At 37.3% G+C, this 22,708-nt stretch overlaps 2 protein-coding genes and 1 long non-coding RNA gene across 3 annotated transcripts in view; all 3 read left to right on the top strand.

The window, feature by feature from the left end:
* Positions 1–8,046, top strand: part of LOC111497696 (nuclear cap-binding protein subunit 1-like) — a 12,243-nt gene extending 4,197 nt beyond the window's left edge. The window contains exons 9-19 of the mRNA XM_023148589.1: positions 643–842; positions 1,811–1,881; positions 2,585–2,669; positions 3,844–3,912; positions 4,012–4,130; positions 4,702–4,840; positions 5,625–6,125; positions 6,298–6,597; positions 6,673–6,857; positions 7,434–7,542; positions 7,698–8,046. Coding sequence (XP_023004357.1) covers positions 643–842; positions 1,811–1,881; positions 2,585–2,669; positions 3,844–3,912; positions 4,012–4,130; positions 4,702–4,840; positions 5,625–6,125; positions 6,298–6,597; positions 6,673–6,857; positions 7,434–7,542; positions 7,698–7,811 — 1,892 coding nt within the window. The 3' untranslated portion in view covers positions 7,812–8,046. The remainder of the gene's footprint in view (positions 1–642; positions 843–1,810; positions 1,882–2,584; positions 2,670–3,843; positions 3,913–4,011; positions 4,131–4,701; positions 4,841–5,624; positions 6,126–6,297; positions 6,598–6,672; positions 6,858–7,433; positions 7,543–7,697) is intronic.
* Positions 8,047–9,515: 1,469 nt separating this feature from the next.
* Positions 9,516–19,220, top strand: LOC111497687 (DDT domain-containing protein PTM). Its single transcript, XM_023148578.1, has 9 exons — positions 9,516–11,650; positions 11,793–12,407; positions 12,986–13,919; positions 14,866–15,151; positions 15,255–15,379; positions 15,651–16,102; positions 17,577–17,605; positions 18,009–18,662; positions 18,789–19,220. The coding sequence occupies exons 1-9, from the start codon at positions 9,927–9,929 to the stop codon at positions 19,007–19,009; spliced, it is 5,040 nt and encodes a 1,679-aa protein (XP_023004346.1). The 5' UTR covers positions 9,516–9,926; the 3' UTR covers positions 19,010–19,220.
* Positions 19,221–20,627: 1,407 nt separating this feature from the next.
* LOC111497747 lies at positions 20,628–22,015 on the top strand. The gene is made up of 2 exons (XR_002720662.1): positions 20,628–20,949; positions 21,464–22,015. It is a non-coding gene; the product is annotated as an uncharacterized LOC111497747 (long non-coding RNA).
* Positions 22,016–22,708: the final 693 nt, after the last annotated feature.

The following is a 22,708-nucleotide window of genomic DNA, read 5'->3' as shown; positions in this document are numbered from 1 at the left end:
TTTTTTTTTTTTTTTTTTTTTTTTTTTTTTTTTTTTTTGATCGAGAGATAAAACTTTTTGTTGATGTAATGGAAAGAGACTAAAACTCAAAGATACAAACTCCAAAAGGAGTGAAAGAGAGTAAAAGGAAACAACAGCAAGACCGAACTAAGAAACATATAGATCAAGGACTAAATGAAAGAACAAAAACATAACCAGACAGCAACAATAGAAATAGGGATATAATAAAGCATTCCTATAGGGATAAATATCTTGAAGAGAAAAACCAAGAAAAGGCTTTGAGAGAGAACTCCATGAAGAGGCCTTGTACAGTCGACTTCATGGGGAAAAATATCACGGGGTAGGGATTCTCCATTGGGAATAGATAAGGAAATGAGCCCCACAGCTATGGTATTTCCAAATTTAGTAGAGCTTTAGAATCCTCTGGTTGTGCTACACATTTCTAGATACCTATGGTATCGACGATACAGGGAAGGGAAACTGGGTCTTATGAAGTCGTACTGGAGAGATCCCCAAGGGGCGCAACGGTGTATGACAAAGTATTTACAAAGAAAATATACCTATGAGTCTTAGAGGTGGGTCAGTGATGTAGAGTTTTATATTTTGTATTTTCAGTAATTGTTATATCTTCTCATGTGATAGTTCCAAGGCCCCACCTTCTATTTGAAGCTCAGCTAGTTGCTGGTAAGTCTCATGAATTTGGAAGCATCAGCTGTCCGGAGCAACCTGATTCACCTTCAACACCTTCTGGCATTACTTATGGTAAACAGAAGTATGATGCAGAGTTAAGTTATCCTCAAAGGATACGTCGGCTTAATATATTTCCATCAAGTAAATTTGAGGTACTAACGCTTGTATCTGTTGGACATTAATGTCATTAGTTTTGTCTTGACTTGTGAATGTTATCTACAAAAGATAGATTACTAAGACTTCGTGTAAGGAGTTATATTTAGTGTGACTTAATTTGTTTTACTGGCCTCAATCAAAAACCTTTAGTTACAAAAAGGAGTCCAATTGATAGCACACCTTGTTATATTTTATTTCCAAACAAAACAACAATGAGCTTCAACATTTTCAGCTTGCAATATTAGATTTGTTTGCAGCATGAATGAGATAATTTATTTTGGCTGTCTCCCTTGAGATATTAGCTTCCTAAAGATCCTTTATACTCAAAATTTTTAAACAATTCCCATCTCTCATAAATTTCAAAGGCATCACTAGTAGTAGGACTACAAGGTTTAGCCCATAATCTCTTTTAAGTAAGCCAAAACACATTTTTACAAAATTCCTTTGAAAAGGCACTAATAAAAAAGGTGGTATCCCGGTCGAGGTGTGTCTGTATTTGACACTAATACATGGCAGAAAATAGAGTGTCTGTACTATGTCCTAGGTAATTGGGCATCTATAACTATGAAAACAAAGTGTAGAGTAATATACGATCAAATACATGAACAATTACCAAATTTGTTCTTCAGTTAATTTTTTGACATTTTATGATATTTAGATCATACAAATGGAGCTTTGTGAAAGAAATTCCCGTATCATTTTTAAATCTTGACTTTTTGGGGAAATGTTGTGAATGAATTTCTATACTCTTTTATCTGATCATGTAAATGGAACTTTGGAAAAGAAATTCCCGTATCATTTCTAAATCTTGACTTTTGGGGCAAAGTTGTGAATGAGTTTCTATACTCTTCTCTTTTAGCCTGGTTATATTTCTTTTATTGGTTTATGATTACATGATATATTACCAAATTCAAACGTGTTCCTCAATTGAATGTGCTTGTTTCTTGGACCTTTGTTGATGCAGGATCTGCAACCTATTGATCGTTTTGTCGTGGAGGAGTATCTTTTAGATGTGCTTCTTTTCTTCAATGGCTGGTTCGTAATTTCTCCATATCTATAATTAACAATGAATACAAGACCATTAAGCTCTCCCTCATCTGTTAATCAGTTAGGTTTTAGGAGAGATGGTTTCAAGAACGTTGCATTGGACAACATGATTAGGTGTCTTGTGAAGGGAAGATCATTATGCACTTAAAATACTCTGTATTAGCATGTTTTGTTCTAAAAGATGGTATCTACGGAAACAAATTGAAGGAAAGTAAGGGAAAGTCCTTGATCATTTGTTAATGGAGATACGAAGGAATTATAGAAGGCTCTGTTTGATTGTTCATGTTTTAGTTTGAAAGAAACAAACAATAGGTGCTTTTAAGATAGATTAGTCTATCTGTGCTTCTTGTTATTGTCATAAATCCTCCTAACTACGGTTTTCGTGGACTGTATGGCTTGTTTCTCATAGGATTTATTGCCTCATTCTGATTGTATATTCTCCTCTACACTGTATATTCAAGTGGACAGGTCCTCCAAGTTTAACTTAAGTGACCAAATGTGAAGGCCTTTTGTACCTTTTAACCAATATTCTGTTGTAAATTCGTATACTACCATTCAATTAACTATATAATGCGAATAAATGTATAGAGTTTCTTTTAAATGTTTTATGGAATGGCGTTTTTATACGTTTCAATAAGTTGAAATTCAACATGTAACAATGGTTTATTTGTCTTGTTTCATGCAAAGCTAGTCGAAAGGAATGTGCGTCTTTCATGGTTGGTCTCCCTGTACCTTTTAGATATGAGTATCTTATGGCAGAGACAATCTTCTCGCAGGTGTGCAGCTATCTTTCTGGTTAATTATTGAAGCATTTGTTGTCTTCCTCTTTCCCAATTTTATGATTGAATGAAATGTACTAAAGGCTAGAGCTTAAAAACCAAGAAACAAAAGTAGTGACATAAAGATCTCTTATTGGCATTTATTGGCATCCAATCCTTGAGGGAGACTCTCCACAAAATGCTATTGTTTCTCTCGAGCCGAACTCTCTCCACAAAATGCTATTGGCATTCAATCCAGCTCTCTAAATATCCTATTGTTTCTCTCGAGTCGAACTCTCCGCAAAGTTACAAAGAAACAAGCATGACATGAAGCTCTTCCCTTCTCCCGAAAAGGTGAACTTAGGAGTGTCTCCTCAATCATAGTGTAATAGTCATAATTTCAAGCCCCAACATAAGCCAAACGATTCTTACCACCAAAACCAAAGAGATTGAGCGAACTAACAGCCCCACAAGAAATGAAGGAGTTGGTCCTAAGAACCCTCATGGATATGCAAATCCCTAGATCACGAATGCTAGAACTTCTAATTCAAGTTGATTTCATCCAAAATGATTGTAACTCTTGAGAATTCGATCTAACAACCTTATTGAAGAATAAGACTCTTAGATCTAAAGTATCTAAGAACCCCAAAATGATAAGGAATCACTCCAAGAGAAAGTAAGATTCTGATTACTTGTTGAAAGCCTTAGCCAATTGGTTCTAAGAACCCTCCTGGATATGCGAACCCCTAGATCAGAAATGCTAGAACTCCCAAATCAAGTTCATTTCATCCCAAATGATTGTAACTCTTGGGAATTCGATCTAACAATCTTATTGAAGAATAAGACCTTTAGATCTAAAATATCTAAGAACTCCAAAATGATAAGGAATCAACCCAAGGGAAAGTAAGATTCATATTACCTCGTAAATCAAATATCTCACGGCAAGAAAACTTGTTTGAAATTCGAATCACTTCAGAGTAGGAAAGTTTGTTCACCTCACAACCTCACAACCAATCAAAGAGGCCCAAGAACTTAGCTGAGAAGGACAACTGTTCAGAGTTCTCTTTCATTTAAATATATATATATATATTTTCTTAATTTTCTCTTTATTTTGAGTTTTTATGATTTTTTAGAAGTCATCTCAAAGTTGCTTCCCCCCTTCCTTTCTCAAAAATATTGATATTATTTGCAGTTACTCATGCTACCACAACCACCATTCAAGCCTATTTATTATACGCTGGTCATTATTGACCTTTGTAAGGTACGTGCTTTTGTTATTGAAAAAAAAATTGTTTCCTTTCTTTTTCGTTCCGACCAGAAGTCTTATATGGGAAAATATATGACTATGAGGTATATTTAGGCTCTTCCCGGGGCCTTTCCTGCAGTTGTAGCTGGTGCAGTTCGTGCTCTGTTTGAGAAAATAGCTGATCTAGACATGGAGTGCCGCATACGGCTAATACTTTGGTTTTCACACCATCTGTAAGTTCAAACACTAAAAACTCACTATCATGCGGGCAAGCATTAACTTTCTTGCAATACATGCGTTATGGACCTTATGACTTATTGAATGCATATGTTATATCTTTTTTCCACATCCGTCGTAGACAAATTCATAATTTATTAACCAATTGAGAATGCTTCTTAGAACACGATATCTAGAACTGATATCCTATCGCAAGAGAAAACTGTTGAAAAGTTGGTGATTTATAATGCTGTCAGAAACGTTTGGCTTGAAAAACCCCAGGTTTTGATGCTTTGAATATCAAAATCTTGTAAGCAAATTGGATATTGTTACAAGTAACATCCTTAAGGAGTTTGTGCTCACAAAACTTCCATATGATTGATTCTGAAGTGGGTGCATACTTTAAGATTCAGGGATTCATTTATTTATGCAAATTTTCTGAAGGAATTTACAATAACAAATGTGTGCTGTTATTGTGTTCAAGATGTACTATTTGTGGCTACTTGCACATACTTCAAAAAAATCATGCTCTCCTTTTAAGGTTAGATTTCCTGGGTATTAACATTATTTCTGTCACTATTTATGCAGATCAAACTTTCAATTTATATGGCCATGGGAAGAATGGGCTTATGTTTTAGAACTTCCAAAATGGGCTCCACAGCGAGTGTTTGTCAAGGAGGTTCTGGATAGAGAAGTTCGTCTATCATACTGGGATAAAATTAAGCAGGTATTTGGCATTCTTGGAACTGTATACATTTTTGTCTCCTACTCGGCATGTTTATAAAACAAAACTGTAATATCCCACATTGGTAGGTAGGAAAACGAAGCACCCTTTATAAGGGTGTGGAAACCTTCCCCTAGCAGACGTGTTTTAAAGCCTTGAGAGGAAGCCCGAAAGGGAAAGCCCAAAGAGGACAATATCTGCTAGCGGTGGACTTGGGCTGTTACAAATGGTATCAGAGCCAGACACCGGACTATGTGCTAGCGAGGAGGTTGTTCCCCGAAGGGGGGTAGAGACGAGGTGGTGTGCCAATAAGGACGTTGGGCCCCGAAGGGAGGGTGGATTTGGTGACGGTCCCACATCGATTGGAGAAAGGAACGAGTGCCAGCGAGGACGCTGGGCCCTGAAGGGGGGTAGATTGTGATATCCCACATTGGTTGGGGAGGAGGACGAAACACCCTTTATAAGGGTGTGGAAATCTTCCCCTAGCAGACGCATTTTAAAGCCTTGAGGGGAAGCCCGAAAGGGAAAGCCCAAAGAGAACAATATTTGCTAACGGTGGACTTGGGCCGTTACAAAAACGGTCCTTCATAGAAAATACAGAATGTATAATTTATCGGTCGAACAATGAGTTACAAAGGATCTGCGGGACGGTGGCTATGGTACTGTGGGATGTTTCATCTTTCAATATTTGTGTATGCCTGATAAATCAGAACATGGAATAATATGAGCTTATCCTTCCTGATTTTGCACTTTGTTCTCTGACATGTCAACTACATTGACTATGTAGAGCGTCGAGAATGCACCCGGTTTAGAAGAGTTGCTACCTCCCAAGGGCGGACCAAATTTCAAATTTTCTACAGAAGACGACGGAGAAAAAAATGAACAACACGCACTTTCTGCTGAATTATACAATATGGTGAAAGGACGGGCTGCAGCACGGGAAGTAATTTCATGGCTCAATGAAACTGTAATTCCTAAGCATGGTTTTGATGTTTCACTCGTGGTGATCGTCCAAACTCTTCTAGATATTGGGTCAAAGAGTTTCACTCATTTGATAACAGTTTTGGAGAGATATGGTCAAGTGATTTCAAGAATATGCCCTGATCAGGATAAGCAGGTCTTGCTTATATCTGAAGTGAGTTCTTACTGGAAGAACAATACTCAAATGACGGCAATAGCAATTGATAGAATGATGGGTTACAGGTTAATATCCAATTTGGCCATTATCAGATGGATCTTTTCTCCAGAAAACATCGAGCAGTATCATACGTCAGATCGTCCATGGGAGGTACACGGTTCCGTTTCCTTTTCGCTACTTTGCCACAGATACTCGTTATTATTCGTCGTTCGATTTCAACATGATTTAATTTGTGTGTTTTCTTCAAGCTTTCTGGATTAAGTGATGGTAACTCATGGAAATAAGTTTTAACTAAAATTTTTTCTTATTACCTCATCCACAGATATTAAGGAATGCGTTATGCAAGACGTATAATCGTATTTCCGATCTTAGGAAAGAAATATCCTCCCTGAAGAAAGATATTGTTGCAGCTGAAGAAGCTGTAGCGAAGACACAAGACGAGTTGAATGCTGCTGAATCGAAGCTCGCACTTGTCGATGGTGAACCTGTTATGGGAGAGAATCCTGTAAGAGTGAAGCGATTGAAATCCTATGCTGAAAAAGCAAAAGAGCAGGAAGAATCGATACGAGACTCGTTGGAAGCCAAAGAAGCTCTTCTTGCCCGAGCGCTCGAGGAGAACGAGGTATGGATTCTAAGTCTAGAAATAACGTGACATTGAGAGTTAGCAACTTAGCTCCTTATCTCTTTCCATGTGCAGACATTATATCTATCCTTATACAAAAGCTTCTCCAGTATATTGACCGAACGCCTTCCAGTGGCATCTAGCGTACAAACGTTGCAGGATTTGAAGTCTATTAATCCAACTGATACGAATGCTATGGACCTCGAAGAAGAACCAGCAGCCATGGATATGGACAATGAAGATTCAAGACCTGAAAAAAGGTTCTCTTGTCAAGAAGATGATGATCCATTATATTTTTGCCAAATTTTCAATCCATGATTGTTCTCATTTTCTTCCATTATTAGTTTTCTGATGTCCCACATTGGTTGGAGAGGAGAACAAAACACCCATCATAAGGGTGTGGAAACCTTCCCCTAGCACACACGTTTCAAAGCCTTGAGGGGAACCCGAAAGGGAAAGCCCAAAGAGGACAATATCTGCTAGCGGTGGACCTGGGTCGTTACAAATGGTATCAGAGCCAGACACCGAACGATGTGCCAGCCTTCTCGCTGTTCCTCGAAGGGGGTAGACACGAGGCGGTGTGCCAGTAAGAATGTTGGGCCCCAAAGGGGGTGGATTTGGTCGGTCCCTCATCAATTGGAGAAAGGAAAGAGTGCCAGCGAGGACGCTGGGTCCCGAAGGGGGGTGGATTGTGATGTCCCACGTTGGTTGGGGAGGAGCACAAAACACCCTTCATAAGGGTGTAGAAACCTTCCCCTAGGCATACGTGTTTTAAAGCCTTGATTTGCTAGCAGTGGACCTGGGTCGTTACAAGTTTACTATTTTCTTTTTTGCAGTCAAGTGAACGGTGGGACAGAGCATGCCTACACTGTAGGTGAAAATGAACAATGGTGTTTAACAACCTTAGGATACGTCAAGGCCTTCTCCAGACAATACGCTTCCGAGGTACTTTCCGTTTCTTAGAGAGCCATACTTCGAGGACTACCAATCATAAGAACTAATAATGATACGAAAACAATTATGGTCTATATCGAAAACTATCAGAACAACATGACCCAAACGCTAATATTTACTCGAACTATTTGTCTTGATATTCACAGATATGGCCACACATCGAGAAGTTGGATGCAGAAGTCTTGTTATCAGAAGATGCACACCCTCTTTTCAGGAAAGCAGTCTACAGCAGCCTACGTCGATCTATGGACTCAATCTAACAGTGTAATCGGATTTGTTTTAGTATTAAACATTTTCTATTTATCCCCTCAATCCTTCTTCTGTTTTCTTTTTGTAGATTAGGTAGATAGATCACTACGTAACAATTGGCTACACAAAAAATGCATATTAGGCTAGCCAATCGCTATAGATACCGGTTTAATTGTACTTGTCGAGTTATGTTGATGGATTCGTGTATCATAATATCTATCTTAAATTGCTCGAGTGTTAGAATCATTTATTTTGTCGTGAAATGACAATTTTCTTTCCATATCTTCCCAGCAAAGAGTTATGATATGGGATTGTGCAGATCTTGACAGGGATGGAACTTTAGATGATGGATGATTGAAACCAAGGAATGAGATAATGAGGTTAAAAGAATACTGCTTCTTGTATGTACCTTTTCTTTTCGAGTACTTAAATTATGCCTCATCTCGTCGATATGGACTAGAGCCTACGAGGGTCGAGGCCAACCACAACACCACGTCTAATTTGTTGGAATCTATGAATGAACAAACTGGTAAAAAAATTTAGGTTCACTCATGTAGATATGAGTAATTGCTCTTCGATTTCAGTCAAATCCGTCATTTTGAAACTTGTTTTGTAGTGGACATGTTTGTGTACTATTTTTGAGTCGACTCGGCTCTTATACCACTTATGTATGAATGAATATGGTTACACCTATTTTTAGCAAATTAACTAAGGACGAGGTTGATTAGGGTCAGAATAGGAGGTCGAGGCCAACCACGACACCATGATTTGTTGGAATTTATGAATGAACAAAATGTTAAAAATATTAAGTTCTAGTTGCCTAAGAGGCGGAGACCAATTACAATACGATGACTAATTTGTTGGAATTTATGAACGAACGAAAAGTTAAAAGATTCAAGTTATGGTCAACCATCATAAATGCTCGATAAAGAGTTTCTCAACATCTAAGACGAATTTATGACCATCTTTCAATCAATCAAGGTATCTTTTGATAATTACGGTTATAATAGAGGAACAATGGTTCCTATGAAGATTGTTCCTATGAAGACCCGAAGGAGAAAGAGTTGATCCAATGATAATTAAATTTATAACAAAATTGTCCCTTTGAGATTTTATAGCAATTATGAGAATAATTCAAAAACCACTTTGAATTATATTTGCTCGAAAAAACTAACAAAATCACAAATCTAGGGAGAATCTTGCACAGATCGAAAATCATCATCTTACGAGTTTAGATGACAATCTTAGAGATAATCTAAGGACCGTCTTAGAACCTTGATATTTTTTTAAAAAAGGTAACAAAACCATGAATACAAACGATAATCTTTCAACTTAGGAAGAACAAAGTCTTTCGTATGGGTCAAACAATAATCCTACCAATAATATAAGAACAATCTTAAATCATTGAAATCTTTTCATGAAAGTTGAGAAATTCACGAAGCTAGTGAGAGTCTAAACTCTAAGACCAAAATCATCTCTATTAGATCTGATAGCAATTTTAGGAATAGTTCAAGAAATACCTTAAACCCGCGAAAATTTCTTAAAAAACATGACAAATCTATGAATCCACAAGAAAATCTTATGCGTCACGAACACCCCAACCATCCCGTTTTAAGAAAAGCACGCTAAACGCCGCAGCCACAAACTAAACAGCCCGAGTAAATAAGAGTGGTTTCCCATTGCCACAGCCAAATCTTGACCGCCCACGCCCCCGGATCTGACCCACCTTCGCTGGTGTAGATTGGTTGGTTGCTTTATTCCCCTCTTCGGTCCAATTGCAAAGTTGTTGGAATCGAAGAGTATAATTTTTATTTTGATTTTTGTGTCACTTCACGTTACTCTTCTCTTACTTTCTTTCGCCCAGCACTTGTTGAGGGCACGATCCCCGCATCGCTTCATAAGACTTGTTAGTTCAACTGACACAAACCCCGTTTCTGTCTTGCATGTCTTGAGCATTTTCAGCGACGAGAGTTCTTTTCTCCCCTCTTTCTCATAGACCCAGAAGCCGATTTTCTACAATACTTGAGAAACGGGAGCAGTGAGAATTAATTAGCCTTGGTTTGGAATTGGGTGTTTGCTGTAGATCACAGTTCCGGCTCTTAATTGGGTGTTCTTTTACACCCTTGATGGAGTTCGTGGGCAGAGCTGTGAAGAAAGAGTTCAAAGGCCGTGGAATTCATTTGGGTGTTGTTAAATCCTTCAATAGCTCTTCTAGGTTCTTCGAGGTGGAGTTCGAAGGTGGTGATTCGGAGGAATTGGCTTTGTCGGAGGTCTCTTTGCTCTTGGAGGGTCAGTCTCAACCGGTGGAAAACATGCCCTGCCGTGGCCGGAAGCCCAAGAAACGTCGAAGAATTGAGAGCACATGTGAAATTGGCGATGCATCGGCAAATGCTGGGAGGAATTCGGTGCCTGATAAAGGGAATTCAGATGAAACCCTAGAAATGGCCTTCGAGGTAAGTGTTGTTTGTGTTAAGGATTTAAATGAGAATTTGAATTTGAACGATGAAGTTGAAAAAAACGTACAAATAGCTGATGGGGTTGGTGGGAATTTGAATGGAAGTCTCGAGGGAAATGAGAATTTGGATATGAATGTTGATCTCGGTGATGGGTTTGAAGATATTTTGGAAAGGAGAAGCGAATCTGAGAAGGGTTTTGTAGGAAATAGGTCGGGCAATGGGAGTCTTTGTAGAAATGAAGATTTCAGAGACGGGTTAGATTTGAATGCGAGTTCTAGCTCAAATGAGTGGTTCAATTTAATCGATGGCAGTGGTGTTCATGCCCGTACTAGTAAAGATTCTAACTTAGAGAGAAGGGGCTCCATTGATTTGAATCTGTATGTTAATGCTGACTTTGATGAGAATCTTACTGGGGGAGCTGTAAGTTGTTCGCCGGTGGAAATAAAGAAAAAGGAATGGGATTTTGACTTGAACTTACAGGTTAATGATGAACACGGGGATACTAATAATAACGGTGGAGAAGAAGCTGCTTCTTCTGGGACGACAGAAGGAGTAATAGACGAAGTTTGTGAGGAAGCAGTAATGGACCAAGTTTGTGATGAAGAAGAAATACACCAAGTTTGTGATGAAGTAGTAGTAGAAAAAGTTTGTGATGAAGCAGTAATAGACAAAGTTTATGATAACGTCGAAGGACTTCCAGACAAAATTATGGAATCTGAGCATGAAAGTGGCAATTTGCAAGAAGTTCATGTCGATATAAAGGAAGAATTGCCAAAAGACAGCTATAGTTCTGGTGGAGATGTGGCTGTTATTAACGATGGTAACATGGTCAACATTGAAGTGAAGGATGTGTGCTCTGATGCTGGTCCTCAAGCAACTGATGGTTTCCAAGGAAATTCTGAAGATCAATGCAAACAGCATGGCAGCAGAAGAAAGAAACGGAAGGTTTTGGACTGCGTAAATACACCAGATACAGTTTTGAGGAGAAGTACACGTAGAGGATCCGTACAGAAAACCGTCCCAATTGCATCATCTGATATATCTTCCCCTGTAGCTAGTGTGGTAACCGAGGAAAAACAGGTAGCTTATGATTGTAAAGAATCCGACATGCCTGTTGCCTTTCCTCTTAAGTTGCAATTACCACCCTCTTCGAAAAACTTGAATCTTGACGATATTCCTATCCTTGACTTGTTCTCTATTTATTCCTGTTTGAGATCATTTAGTACTCTGTTGTTTCTTAGCCCATTTGAGTTGGATGATTTTGTGGCAGCCCTAAACTGCAAATCTCCTACTATATTATTTGATAATATACATCTCTCTGTTCTGAAAACTCTAAGAAAGCATTTGAAGTATCTCTCTGCTGAAGGTTCGGAATCTGCTTCCAGTTGTTTAAGGTAGAAATTGTTCCTCCTATTACTTTTTATTTGCTAATTCAATTATAGTTAATATCCTTGTATTATGTTTTATTTGATTATATATTTACTTAAATGCATATATAATTATGTGTTATATTTTCTGTTTTGAAATTTTGATCAGGAGTCTTAACTGGGATATGCTAGACTTGATTACGTGGCCTATTTTTATGGTTGAGTATCTGTTGATTCATGGTTCAGGTTTGAAACCTGGCGTTGATCTATGTCACCTGAATTTATTAAAAAATGATTGCTACAAACACCCTACGAGAATTAAGATCGAAATTCTTCGCTGTCTATGTGATGATATGATTGAAGCGGAAGCCATTAGGTCAGAGATTAACAGAAGGTCTTTGGCAGCTGAGCCAGAAATTATTCGTGATAGAAGTGTGAGGTTGGAGGTATACAAAAAGAAGAAGATTTCAGCAAATGCCTCCATTAATTCTTGTCTGTCGGAGGATGGTATGGATGACACCACAGACTGGAATAGTGATGAATGCTGTCTGTGCAAAATGGATGGTAGCTTAATATGCTGTGATGGCTGTCCTGCTGCATATCATTTGAAGTGTGTAGGAATAGCCAATGATCTCTTGCCAGAGGGTGACTGGTTTTGCCCTGAGTGTGCTATTGACAGGCAAAAGCCCTGGATGAAAACGCCAAAATCACTTCGGGGAGCTGATTTCTTAGGAATGGATCCTCATGGACGTACGTACTTTAGTAGCTGTGGCTACCTGTTGGTGTAAGTTTGATAATTTTTTCCTCTGCAATGGTATTATTTTTGCGTTCTTACTTTTGAAAATTTTAAAATATGAGATATCGATGCGGCATGCTTCTTAAACTTTTTATTTCCTAGTTTTCCAAAGTCGCATACGTTTGTTACTTCAATTTCTTCTTTCGACCATTGCACCTTCAGTGATTTGCCGCGTTAGGTAGGGTAGCATGTCACCACATTGAGTTCCCCATCCTCCTTTTTTGCAAAGGACGTCCTTACTTGCAAAATTCTTCCATGCATAATAATGGAGAAACTCCATGGAAAAGAGATGGTGGATAAAGGCCCTTTTTGTTCATGCCAGCTAATATCTAAGTGAATGAACTGGGGCACATTTCCTTTTGGAGCTTTTGGAACCTCTTGTTGATTTTCTTTTAAAAGTTTTTTCCGACCCTTTTGCGAGGTGGATTAAGTATCCTTGCAAAATGCTAGGCGTCTGATAGAAAAAAACGCGGCCAAGAGTTTGTTATTCTTTTATTTATATTAGGTTATATCTAATTTCTCATTATCCATTTAAATATTTTTGTTTTTATTGAAAATATTTGCAGGTTTGATTCATGTGACACGGAGTCCTCTGTCAGTTACTACCACACGAATGATCTGGATGTTGTTATTGAAGCTCTTAGGTCATCAGATTCATCGTACAGTGACCTACTAATGGCTATTTACAAGCACTGGAAGATTCCTTTTACTTCAAATGGAAAAATGAGTAAAATGGGTTCTCTAGATTGTACGATTGGATATCATAGCAATTCTTTCCATGAAGGTGCAAAGTCGGTAAACTTGGTTGAAGTGGAGGCTATACTGGAAGGTTCAACTATGAATACTGAAGAACCAGCTCTAGACAGTAAGATGAACTCCAGCATTCAGAACGGTTATGAATTCATAAGTCAGGCTAAAGTACCAGGGAAGTTCTCTTCTGGAGGAAATCTGTCTTCGATACGTCCTTGCCTAGATGGAAAAGAGGATTTCCTTGGAGTTAAAAATGATGGTTACTCTAACTTCTATAGTTTTGCACAAACAGCTTCTTCGGTGGCTGATGAGTTCTTGCGTAAATCATCTGACAAAATTAAAGAAAAGTCTACTATGTCAGAAGAAGAAATAATTGCAGGGCAGATGAAGGTAATTTTGAAGAAAACAAGCAACTTTTATTGGCCGTTCATTCAAAATTTTAACGTAGCTACGCAGAAAGAGAAATGTGGATGGTGCTTTCCTTGCAAATCTTCGAGTGATGAGGCGGACTGCTTGTTTAAGACGAACATTAGCCAGATTGAGGAGGGTTTGGCAGTTCATGTTCCTGATCTTCAACTTAAAATGAAGGGAAAAGGCCACCTCAGAGATGTTGTATGTCAAATTATCTCGATTGAGAATCGTTTGCGAGGGTTACTTGTAGGTCCATGGCTGGATTCTCATTATTCTAAGCTTTGGCGTGAAGGTCTCGTGGCACTTGACCTTAACTCCATCAAGCCTCTATTATTAATGGTAATTGATTATTATTATCTTCTACTTCAAATTTGGCTTATTATAATGCTTCCTACATGATATTTTCTTAGGAAACTGTATTTATATAGATGAGTACAGGTGACAAGAAGTGGATGATGCATTCTCCTAATAAACTCAGGAACTAGAAATTACAACTTTTAGTTAGTTAGTAGAACCTTAACGAATATTAATTAAGATGTTAACCAGGCTCTCCTCAATAAAATCTAATTTTCCTAAAAGAATGTCATAATGAAACCATAGTGATCAAGTGTTTTACACAAAAAACTAAAAATCACTTTCATGATCTTTTCTGAAGCAAAAGGGCCCTACCTTTTCCTGTCCCTAGCGGAAATAGGACATCAATTCGACCTTAAGGAGTGGTTTTGGAAAAGGAGAAGATGAATAAAGGGAGGTAGAAAAAGACAAGACTACCCCTTGTCGTCTTTTTTCACCGACCATCACTTCTACATTTTTAGCTATGTTGAATCAATCAACACTTCTGTCCATTCCTGACTAAGGTTGCCAGATTCATCCAATCTGTCCTAGAACCGTTGCGATTCCGACCCCCAGATATCCCTGTCCTTATCCTCATCATCATCTCCAACTTTTTAATTACTTTTTAAATATGTTTATTAACTTTTTTTATTCATAAATTTATAAAATAGTTTTACGAACTTAATGATAAAAATGAAAAAAACAGAAAAAGGACGATGGGGAGATCATCCAAAATGCTCTTCAACATTGAGAAAGAAAAGGAATAACTGAACTAATATTATTTATCATTTTATGTTACAACTATCTTTGGTCTCAACTTCCATTCAATTGTGCGTTGTAAATGTTGCAATTTGAGAAGTACTCATGGTCCTCACAGTTTGAATTGATCTTACCTGCCTCCGTTCTTGGTTCTTTATGAAGGCTAATTTTTCTTCTTACAAAACCTTTACAGATAGAATCAAATTTATGCCAGCCTGCTCTATCAACTGAGTGGTTTAAGTATGTCGACTCTGTTAACACCTTGGGTTCGGCTTCCCTTTTCATTACCAGTTCAGTACGTACTAATAGACATGGAATAAGTAGAAAAAGAGCTAGGTTTTCAGATATCGAGTCAAACGCCTCTTCGTGTGGTTCTAGTGGATTAAGTATGTTTTGGTGGAGGGGTGGCCAGCTTTCTCGTCGCATGTTTAACTGGAAAGGTTTGCCTCGTTCCTTAGTTTCCAAGGCTGCACGACAAGGTTTGTAATATGTTAATATTTTTTTGAAGCTGAGTTGACATCATTTGCCATGAAGTCAACTGAATAGCCATTCTGAATTGTTTTGAAGTTTAAAATTCTGCAGCTGGATGTACAAAGATACCAGGAATTGCATATCCTGAGGGTTCAGAATGTGCGAGAAGAAGCAAGTGCATTGCCTGGCGAGCTGCTGTAGAGGCATCAACAAGTGTGGAGCAGCTTGCATTCCAGGTTTATAGTTTGCATCTTTGCCTATATGATATTATTTCCTCTATCATGCTATTACCGTTTCCCCCCTCCCTGTTGTTTAACGATCATTTTAACTGCCGTAAAATATGTCAGTTTCTTGTCATCCAGTAAATTTTAGCTAACGAAAAAAAATTCTTAAAAAAGAACTAATCTATTGGTTAAGAATTTGACCTGCATTCGTGATAGATTGTTTTATTAGTATGTTTTTTTTCTTCAAGTTTTGGTGACATGTTTGTTCTTCAATTGCTTTCAGGTTAGAGAATTTTATTCAAACATTCTGTGGGATGACATTGAAAATACCCATCCTCTCCCTACTTTAGAAAAGGAATTAAGAAAATCAATCAGGCTTTTCAAGAAGGTAATTGTGCGCCGTAAGTCCGTTGAAGGAGACATGACAAAATATCTCCTTGACTTTGGAAAGAGAAGAGTGATTCCTGACATTGTTAAGAAACATGGGATAATGCTGGAGGATTCTAGTAACGATAAAAAGAGATATTGGCTAAATGGGATTTATGTTCCTCTGCATCTGGTGAAGAATTTCGAGGAGAAAAGAATTGCTCGCAAAACAAATGAGGTTAAGCCCAAGAACGTGGAATTCAGTACAGTGAAGTCTTCCAGGAAGAAGGGATTTGCATATTTGTTTGCAAGAGCAGATAAACCTGAGTTGTATCAATGTGGCCGCTGTAACAAAGTTGTTCCTGTCAGGTATTTGACAATCATTATTGCATTCTTACTGATCATAGCTCGAATTTTAAATTTAATCGCTTATCTAGTTTCCTCACTCTGGAATCTTGGGACTTGTTTATGCATCTATTACTGTTATTGTTTAGATCTATGTTCTTATTGCTAAAAATTGTTCCATTGTGAGCATAGAACAAATTGTCAATCTTGTCATCTGATTTTAGATTTGAAAGTTTGGTCTCTCATCAAACAATTTGCAGTTTCGAGGAGTGATCTTTTCATTTATTTCTTTTTTTCTAAAATAAAATTATAAAAGAGGTGATAAGAGGAAAAACATCTATCCAGAAACTTTCGGCAGTAGGACTACAATAAGAAATCCAATTGCCGCTATATATGAAATTGAATAATTACAATATTAATTTGAAAGGGAATGTGAGAAGAACCATCAAAAGCAGCACAATTCCATGTCTCCCCACGACCTTTTTTTTTTTTTAAAGATGAAAACTCACCCGAACAATTTAGACCACGTAGCTTAAACCATAAGGGTTGGGTTGGGACATATTTCTTTTTCCGGTTTGGGTTGGGATTGGTAAACTGAAAATTTGGTTCGATTAGCAAGTTGTAACCTTTTTGGTTGGGTCAATCCAACCAACAAAAAAATAAGGTTCACAACCCAAACTAACTCAACCCTACTCTACTTTTAAGATTGTTATGAAAATTAAGAATATTTGATGTTTATAATAGATGTTAGTGATGTATTGTGTCTTGTGAATATTTGATATTTGAGTTTGATGAGATTTTAGTTATTAATGTGACATGTATCATGAATATGTAGGATTTTTTAAAATAATTTAAAACCATGAAAAATCTGATGACCAAGCCCGAAAATAGACTGTTGGGTTGGGTTGGGTTGGGTTTGGTTGTGAGGTTCTGTTTAGGGCACCAACCCAACCAGTTCGAAATTTTAGGTTGGTCTAAATAAAATTCCGACCCATGAAACGGAATCAAAGAATTTTTCAGAGAAAGAATCTTCTTTGGATTAATCGTTTTGAAGCATCCCATCTGAAGGCCTCATCTTGGTGTTCTTTGTCCAAGTTTTTAATGTGATTTTTTATATCAGATATTTGCCTAAATTGGAATGCCTTTATATATTCTTTATAGTGTTTTACTTTTGTTTTTTAGTTACTTTCAGTTCAAAAATTATTAACATCTCTATTGCTTCATTTTATTCTATGTTTGATAAGGTTATGATGTTCAAGCCTTATCACATCATGATGCAGTTTGGCTGCTAGATTGATTTCAAGGTTTATTCTACAGTAGGCTTTTGAATGAATGTAAAAGATGATGAATGATTACAATTATGTTGTAGATATAGAAAAGGCTTTTGATGTCTCACTAATATCATTACTCAATGACATGTGGTCTGAAACTTTGTTGAATTATTTTTTGTGTATATATATATTTTCACTTTATTGATTCTCTTTTCTTTACGTTGTAGGGATGCTGTTAGTTGTCGATATTGTCAAGGTAATTTCGCGGCATTCTTTTCGTGACCTTTTTGTTTTTCTGCTTTGGGAACCACAAGTTATTGAGATATTAATATCAAATTTTCAGATAAGGATTGTGATACATTACCTGTAGTTTTTACCTTCTATTCTTCTATACATTTAGCTTTTCAAGTAAGGATTAGGTTTTCCTTTTGTCTCTCTCCGTCTTTTCGAAAAAAATTAATAACTTGCACTTCAGATCTCCCATGGAACTGAAATTAGGTCATTATGGTACTGTTCTATATTTCTCATCCCATGTAGATAGTGCTTCCGGCAGGTCCTTTGTTTTTTACGTGTTCTAATTCTATGTATACATGTAATGGTTACTTGAATAAGACTGAACACTGTTGTTTGGTTCCTACTTATTCTTATACTGCTTTCAGGAATTTTTCACAAAAAGCATGTGAAGAAGTATGTGGAATCCGTTGCTGCTCAATGTACATATACTTGCCACAGTTGTTGGGATGGTATGTCTGTGAAGACTAGTGGAAAAAGAGGGAAAAGTGGTGTAAAAGGAGGGAAGTTGCACATGGAAAGACATAAAAAAGTTTCGAGTGATCAACGTGCATTACGATTGAAAAACAGAAAAAAATTATTGAGAGCTGGAAAACAAGTACAGACCAAAAGCAAGTCCAAAGTTCCGACAGGTATCCCTCTACGTCGTTCAGAAAGACAAGCTACATTCTCATCACTTCAGAAGAAAAAGCAATCACTTCAGAAGAAAAAGCAAAATAAAAAGAAGATTGGTGGAAGTGTCAAAAGGAAAAAGATTAAGTCCAGGAAGGGAACACCAAATAAACGCAAGAGAGAGACTTCTTTGCAGAAGAAGAGAACTCTGGCCAGTCACAGCTTCTGGCTTAATGGCCTCTTCCTTTCTACAAAGCCCGGTGACGAACGAGTGTCGCACTTTAGGGAGAAAAAGCTTCTTGCTCTATCTCAGAGTATTTCCATGGACCTTGAAAAACCAAAATGCAATCTTTGTTCTGAAACAGAATATGCTTCTGGTTTGAATTATATTGCGTGTGACATTTGTGGAGGTAATTGGCTTCTGTTTTTCTCTCATATTGGAACTTCTAATCTTTGGACGTGATTTCTCTTGGCTTACGCGCAAGTAGTGTGAATGTTTGAACTAATATGTTTTCTCCCCTTTGGGTGCCATGCAGCGTGGTTTCATGGCGATGCGTTTGGACTTGATCAGACGAAAATAGATAAATTGATTGGATTTAGGTGTCATACGTGTCGGAAAAGGATGCCTCCTGTCTGTCCGCATCAAACGAATCAGAAGTCTGATATTTTGGAGGTTCCTGAGGTACAAAATAGTACTGAGGTACAAAATAGTACTGTGGTTAATTGTTCAGAGGAACCCATGCCCTCCCATGTATAAATGTGATATCTCAAATATTGTAGGAGAGGGATAACTGTGTTTCTAATGGGAAGAAAAGAAAAACAGCGAAAGCAAATGACAAGGAAGTTAACTACATTCCGAGAAATTATTCTCTAGCTATAGTGTATTTACTGAAACTATATTGAAATTTGAGATTAGTTGATTCTCATGATTCAATGACCGGTAGTTTTTAGCCTGTCCTGTTTACTTTCTTCTGCCGTATTGTTGTAATCTATCTTGTCTTTTTTTTTTTTTTTTTGCTATGACACCACCAGGGAGCAGTAATTTTTACATTGCTACAAAAAATATTGTGATTAAAGAACTCATCTTTTTTCATAATCTGTGATGTTTTTTGAACCCGAAACCCCACTAAAGGGCCCTTAGCCACCCAAAATCTTAGCCTGACCTTTAAGCTTCCATTTGTTAGAGATAGATATTGATAGGACAGAGATATTAAGGAGCAAGTCGTAGCGCTTATTTACAAAATTACAGCGAGGGATGTGGTCCAGGGTCTCTTCCTCCCCTAGGCAAAGGCTGCAAACTTTCAGGGATTCTAAATCTATCTATCAAACTTTTGTTCTCCCACCTTCGGTAATAGACCTTTCTGTTCCCTTCCATTTTATCCTATTTCTTTTGACAGACTTGAGTTCTTATACAACATTAAGATGAGGAAACTATACTTCCCTGAATATAACCTCACTTAGCTAAAAACTCATTTTGACTGCCCCTATTAATTTTCCTTTTTGTTGCTGCCTAGGATTTTTTTCTTATCTTGAATTTTTTTTTTTTTTTTTTTGAAAAGTTCCCCTTTCATCTAGGAAAAATTGAAAGATTACAAGGGGCTGCAGCCCCACAAAATGAGCCATACTAGATATTTAGAAAAGAATGAATTTTTTACTCTTAAACTCTCATATAGATTTTATCTTTTCTGCTTCTATGCTCCCACGTGGCCAATGCTTTATATGTAGGTGTATTACATTCTTAGCCTTTTTCTATTTCGTCTTTTTAGTCACTTTGATAACCACTTATTATATGACAGCCTCAGATATGTATTAGTTACTCAGAAGGCATTCTTACTTCCATTATTTGCATCTGAGTTTATATATATATATATATATATAAGCATGCTTAACTTGAGAGGATGTCCCAAAAATACAAACCTGTCTGCATTGAATGCTTGGTGGCTGTTTCTTTCACATCCCTCTACTTGGAGGGGATCTCTCATGAATCTGAAAGACATATATGATCTATTAAAGTTTTTCGGAATTTTGATGGAGCGTCATAGTACACAGATTAGAGTATGTTTCATTGTATCACTTTGAACCAATATTACTAAGCATGTAAAGTAATATCTTTGTTTTCATTTTACGTTAGCACTCATGCTTGTTTTTATTTTTTCTCAGTAGGACTCTTAGTGAGATTTTTAGTTTTTTACTTGTATTGTTATGTTGCCATTTTGTATTCTTTCATTTCTTTTTCCTTTTGGAATGAAAGCTAGCTCTTTCTTGGAAAAATTCAGGACTTCTACACTCTGTAAACTAGATTTATAGTGAATTTTTGTTTATTTGAAAATATAATATAAATTTGTCTGACTTCTTGGAACCTGATGATCAATACTTGTAAACCGAAGATGTGATTCATTTTCTTTCAAAATAGAGGATGCTTCCTGTTACTCTGCATCATTGGTAATCTATTGATGTGATAGAGAATGTGTATTTAAAGTTGCAACAGTAAGATAAGTTATCTTCCTTGATAATAAAGAGAGGAATTAGATTCCATTGTAAAAAATGAGAGAGGTGAGAAGCTGCACCTAGTACCCAGCTGGAAGGTGCCATTCAGAAAGATGAGGCTGATGGTCATTGCGGTGTTGCATACTGAAATCTTAGGAGAGATGTGTCAGAGCTGTGGTTAAGTGCTACCCGTCCCATATGTGATTAACGGTATAAAGTAGATATATATGTTTTCATAATTTCATCTGTTTGCTGAGGGTTAATGTTTTTGCACGGTTTCTTCTGTACATATTTCTGTTCCTAAATTTACAGGTCTCTCTCTTCCCCTTCATAGAGAAAAATGAATTGATGGAAAAGATTCTTAGTTTTCTGCCATCTGTGGTTATAATCTCTTACTCTTTCAACCTTCATTGCAGGACCCGTTCTTTGTAAAATACTATCTATTCGAACATGGCACTGACATCCTCGACATTCTGAATTGCTTTTTCTTTTTTCTTGTGTGCTCTGAACATGAATTTAAATTGCATTCGCCCATACAGGGACCGATATCTTAACGTGCATTTTTTGTCTGTCTTCAGAAGATCTTGTTCCCTATTCAATTTTTGATAAACAATAATGAGATATCAGCTTGGACCTTTTTCTTATCTACTTTATAAGTTATCACTGTTTATGATGTATACAAAATGGTGCTGAATTCTCTTGATGTCTTGTTATATAAACGCAGGTTTAGAACTACTGCATTAAAAAGGGCCAATCTACTTTCATTGAAGATCAAGACCTGAATGACCAACTTCCTCAGCCAGATTCCGCAAGGTCTTAACTTTTGGCTTGGTTGTTTTGCATACATGTTTGAACTTACATCTATGGTGGCATCGGAGTGGCTTATTCATTTATTAGGTAGTGATGATAGTATGATTGTAGTTATAAACTAACCACATGAATATCCATTGTATTAGGCTAGCCAAGATATAGATAGCAATCTCCCTCCCTTGGTCTAGCACTAACCCATCTCTTAGATAGCAGGCTCGGTTTCGAATGTGTATCGAAACTGGGAAATTGGTTCCTGATTGAACAAATACTGATGGAAACTTTTCATGAAGTCAATCCGGGATTTGAAGGGAATTTGCAGACATCGTAGGTAGCATAGATTTATTGAAAGATCGTAGTTACTGGCTGAGAGGCTGACTGTAACAATGGTCTCCATTGTGAATCCATAGAAATTCCTACTTCTTCCAATAAAATTTGAATGTGATTCTTTTTTTCAGTTTTTGGGATACTGATTGATAGTTTGTTCAGATTTTGCTGTGGCTCTGTTCATGTTACTGCTATTGTTCTTACCATTCACCTCTTTGAAAGTTTAGGATCGGTTTCTTTGACAGTCAGGTTTTGTTTACATTTTCAATAAAGGCTTGATGCCTACTTCGCCACAATTCTTTTTAAACAATGTCCTGTTAAGGATTGGATTATGTGTCTTGTTAACCATGTAGGGTAATCATTGATACCCATTGTATTGCTAATCCATTGTAACGGCCCAAGTCTACTGCTAACAAATATTGTCCTCTTTAGATTTTCTTTTTCGAACTTTCCTTCAAGGTTTTTAAAACGCGTCTACTAGTGAGAGATTTCCACATCTTTGTAAAGAATGTTTCGTTCCCATTTCCAACTAATGTGAGATTTCACAATCTAAACCGAGTAATGTGCTAGGGAGGACGCTGGCTCTGAAAGGGGTGGATGGTGAGATCCCACATCAATTAGAGAGAGAAGTGAGTGCCAGCAAGGACTCGAAGGGGGTGAATTGTGACATCTCACAATGGTTGGAGACAAGAACGAAACATTTTTTATAAAGGCGTGAAAATCTCTCTTTAGCAAACACGTTTTAAAAACCTTGAGGGAAAACCCAAAGAGGACAATATCCGCTACCGGTGAGCTTGGGCCGTTACACCCATGGTAGCATTTGTTTTCAGCCAAA

This window comes from Cucurbita maxima, unplaced genomic scaffold (assembly GCF_002738345.1).
Source record: "Cucurbita maxima cultivar Rimu unplaced genomic scaffold, Cmax_1.0 Cma_Scf00002, whole genome shotgun sequence".
Taxonomy (NCBI): domain Eukaryota; kingdom Viridiplantae; phylum Streptophyta; class Magnoliopsida; order Cucurbitales; family Cucurbitaceae; genus Cucurbita; species Cucurbita maxima.
This window is presented reverse-complemented; position numbering and strand designations above follow the sequence as displayed.

Bases quoted from the DNA above. Each gene is read 5' to 3' on its own strand.
- LOC111497687 (XM_023148578.1), top strand. From the start codon at position 9,927: ATGGAGTTCGTGGGCAGAGCTGTGAAGAAAGAGTTCAAAGGCCGTGGA. The intron at 15,380-15,650 runs GTTTATAGTTTG...AATTGCTTTCAG, and splicing joins TGGAGCAGCTTGCATTCCAG to GTTAGAGAATTTTATTCAAA. The intron at 18,663-18,788 runs GTAATTGGCTTC...GGTGCCATGCAG, and splicing joins TGCGTGTGACATTTGTGGAG to CGTGGTTTCATGGCGATGCG.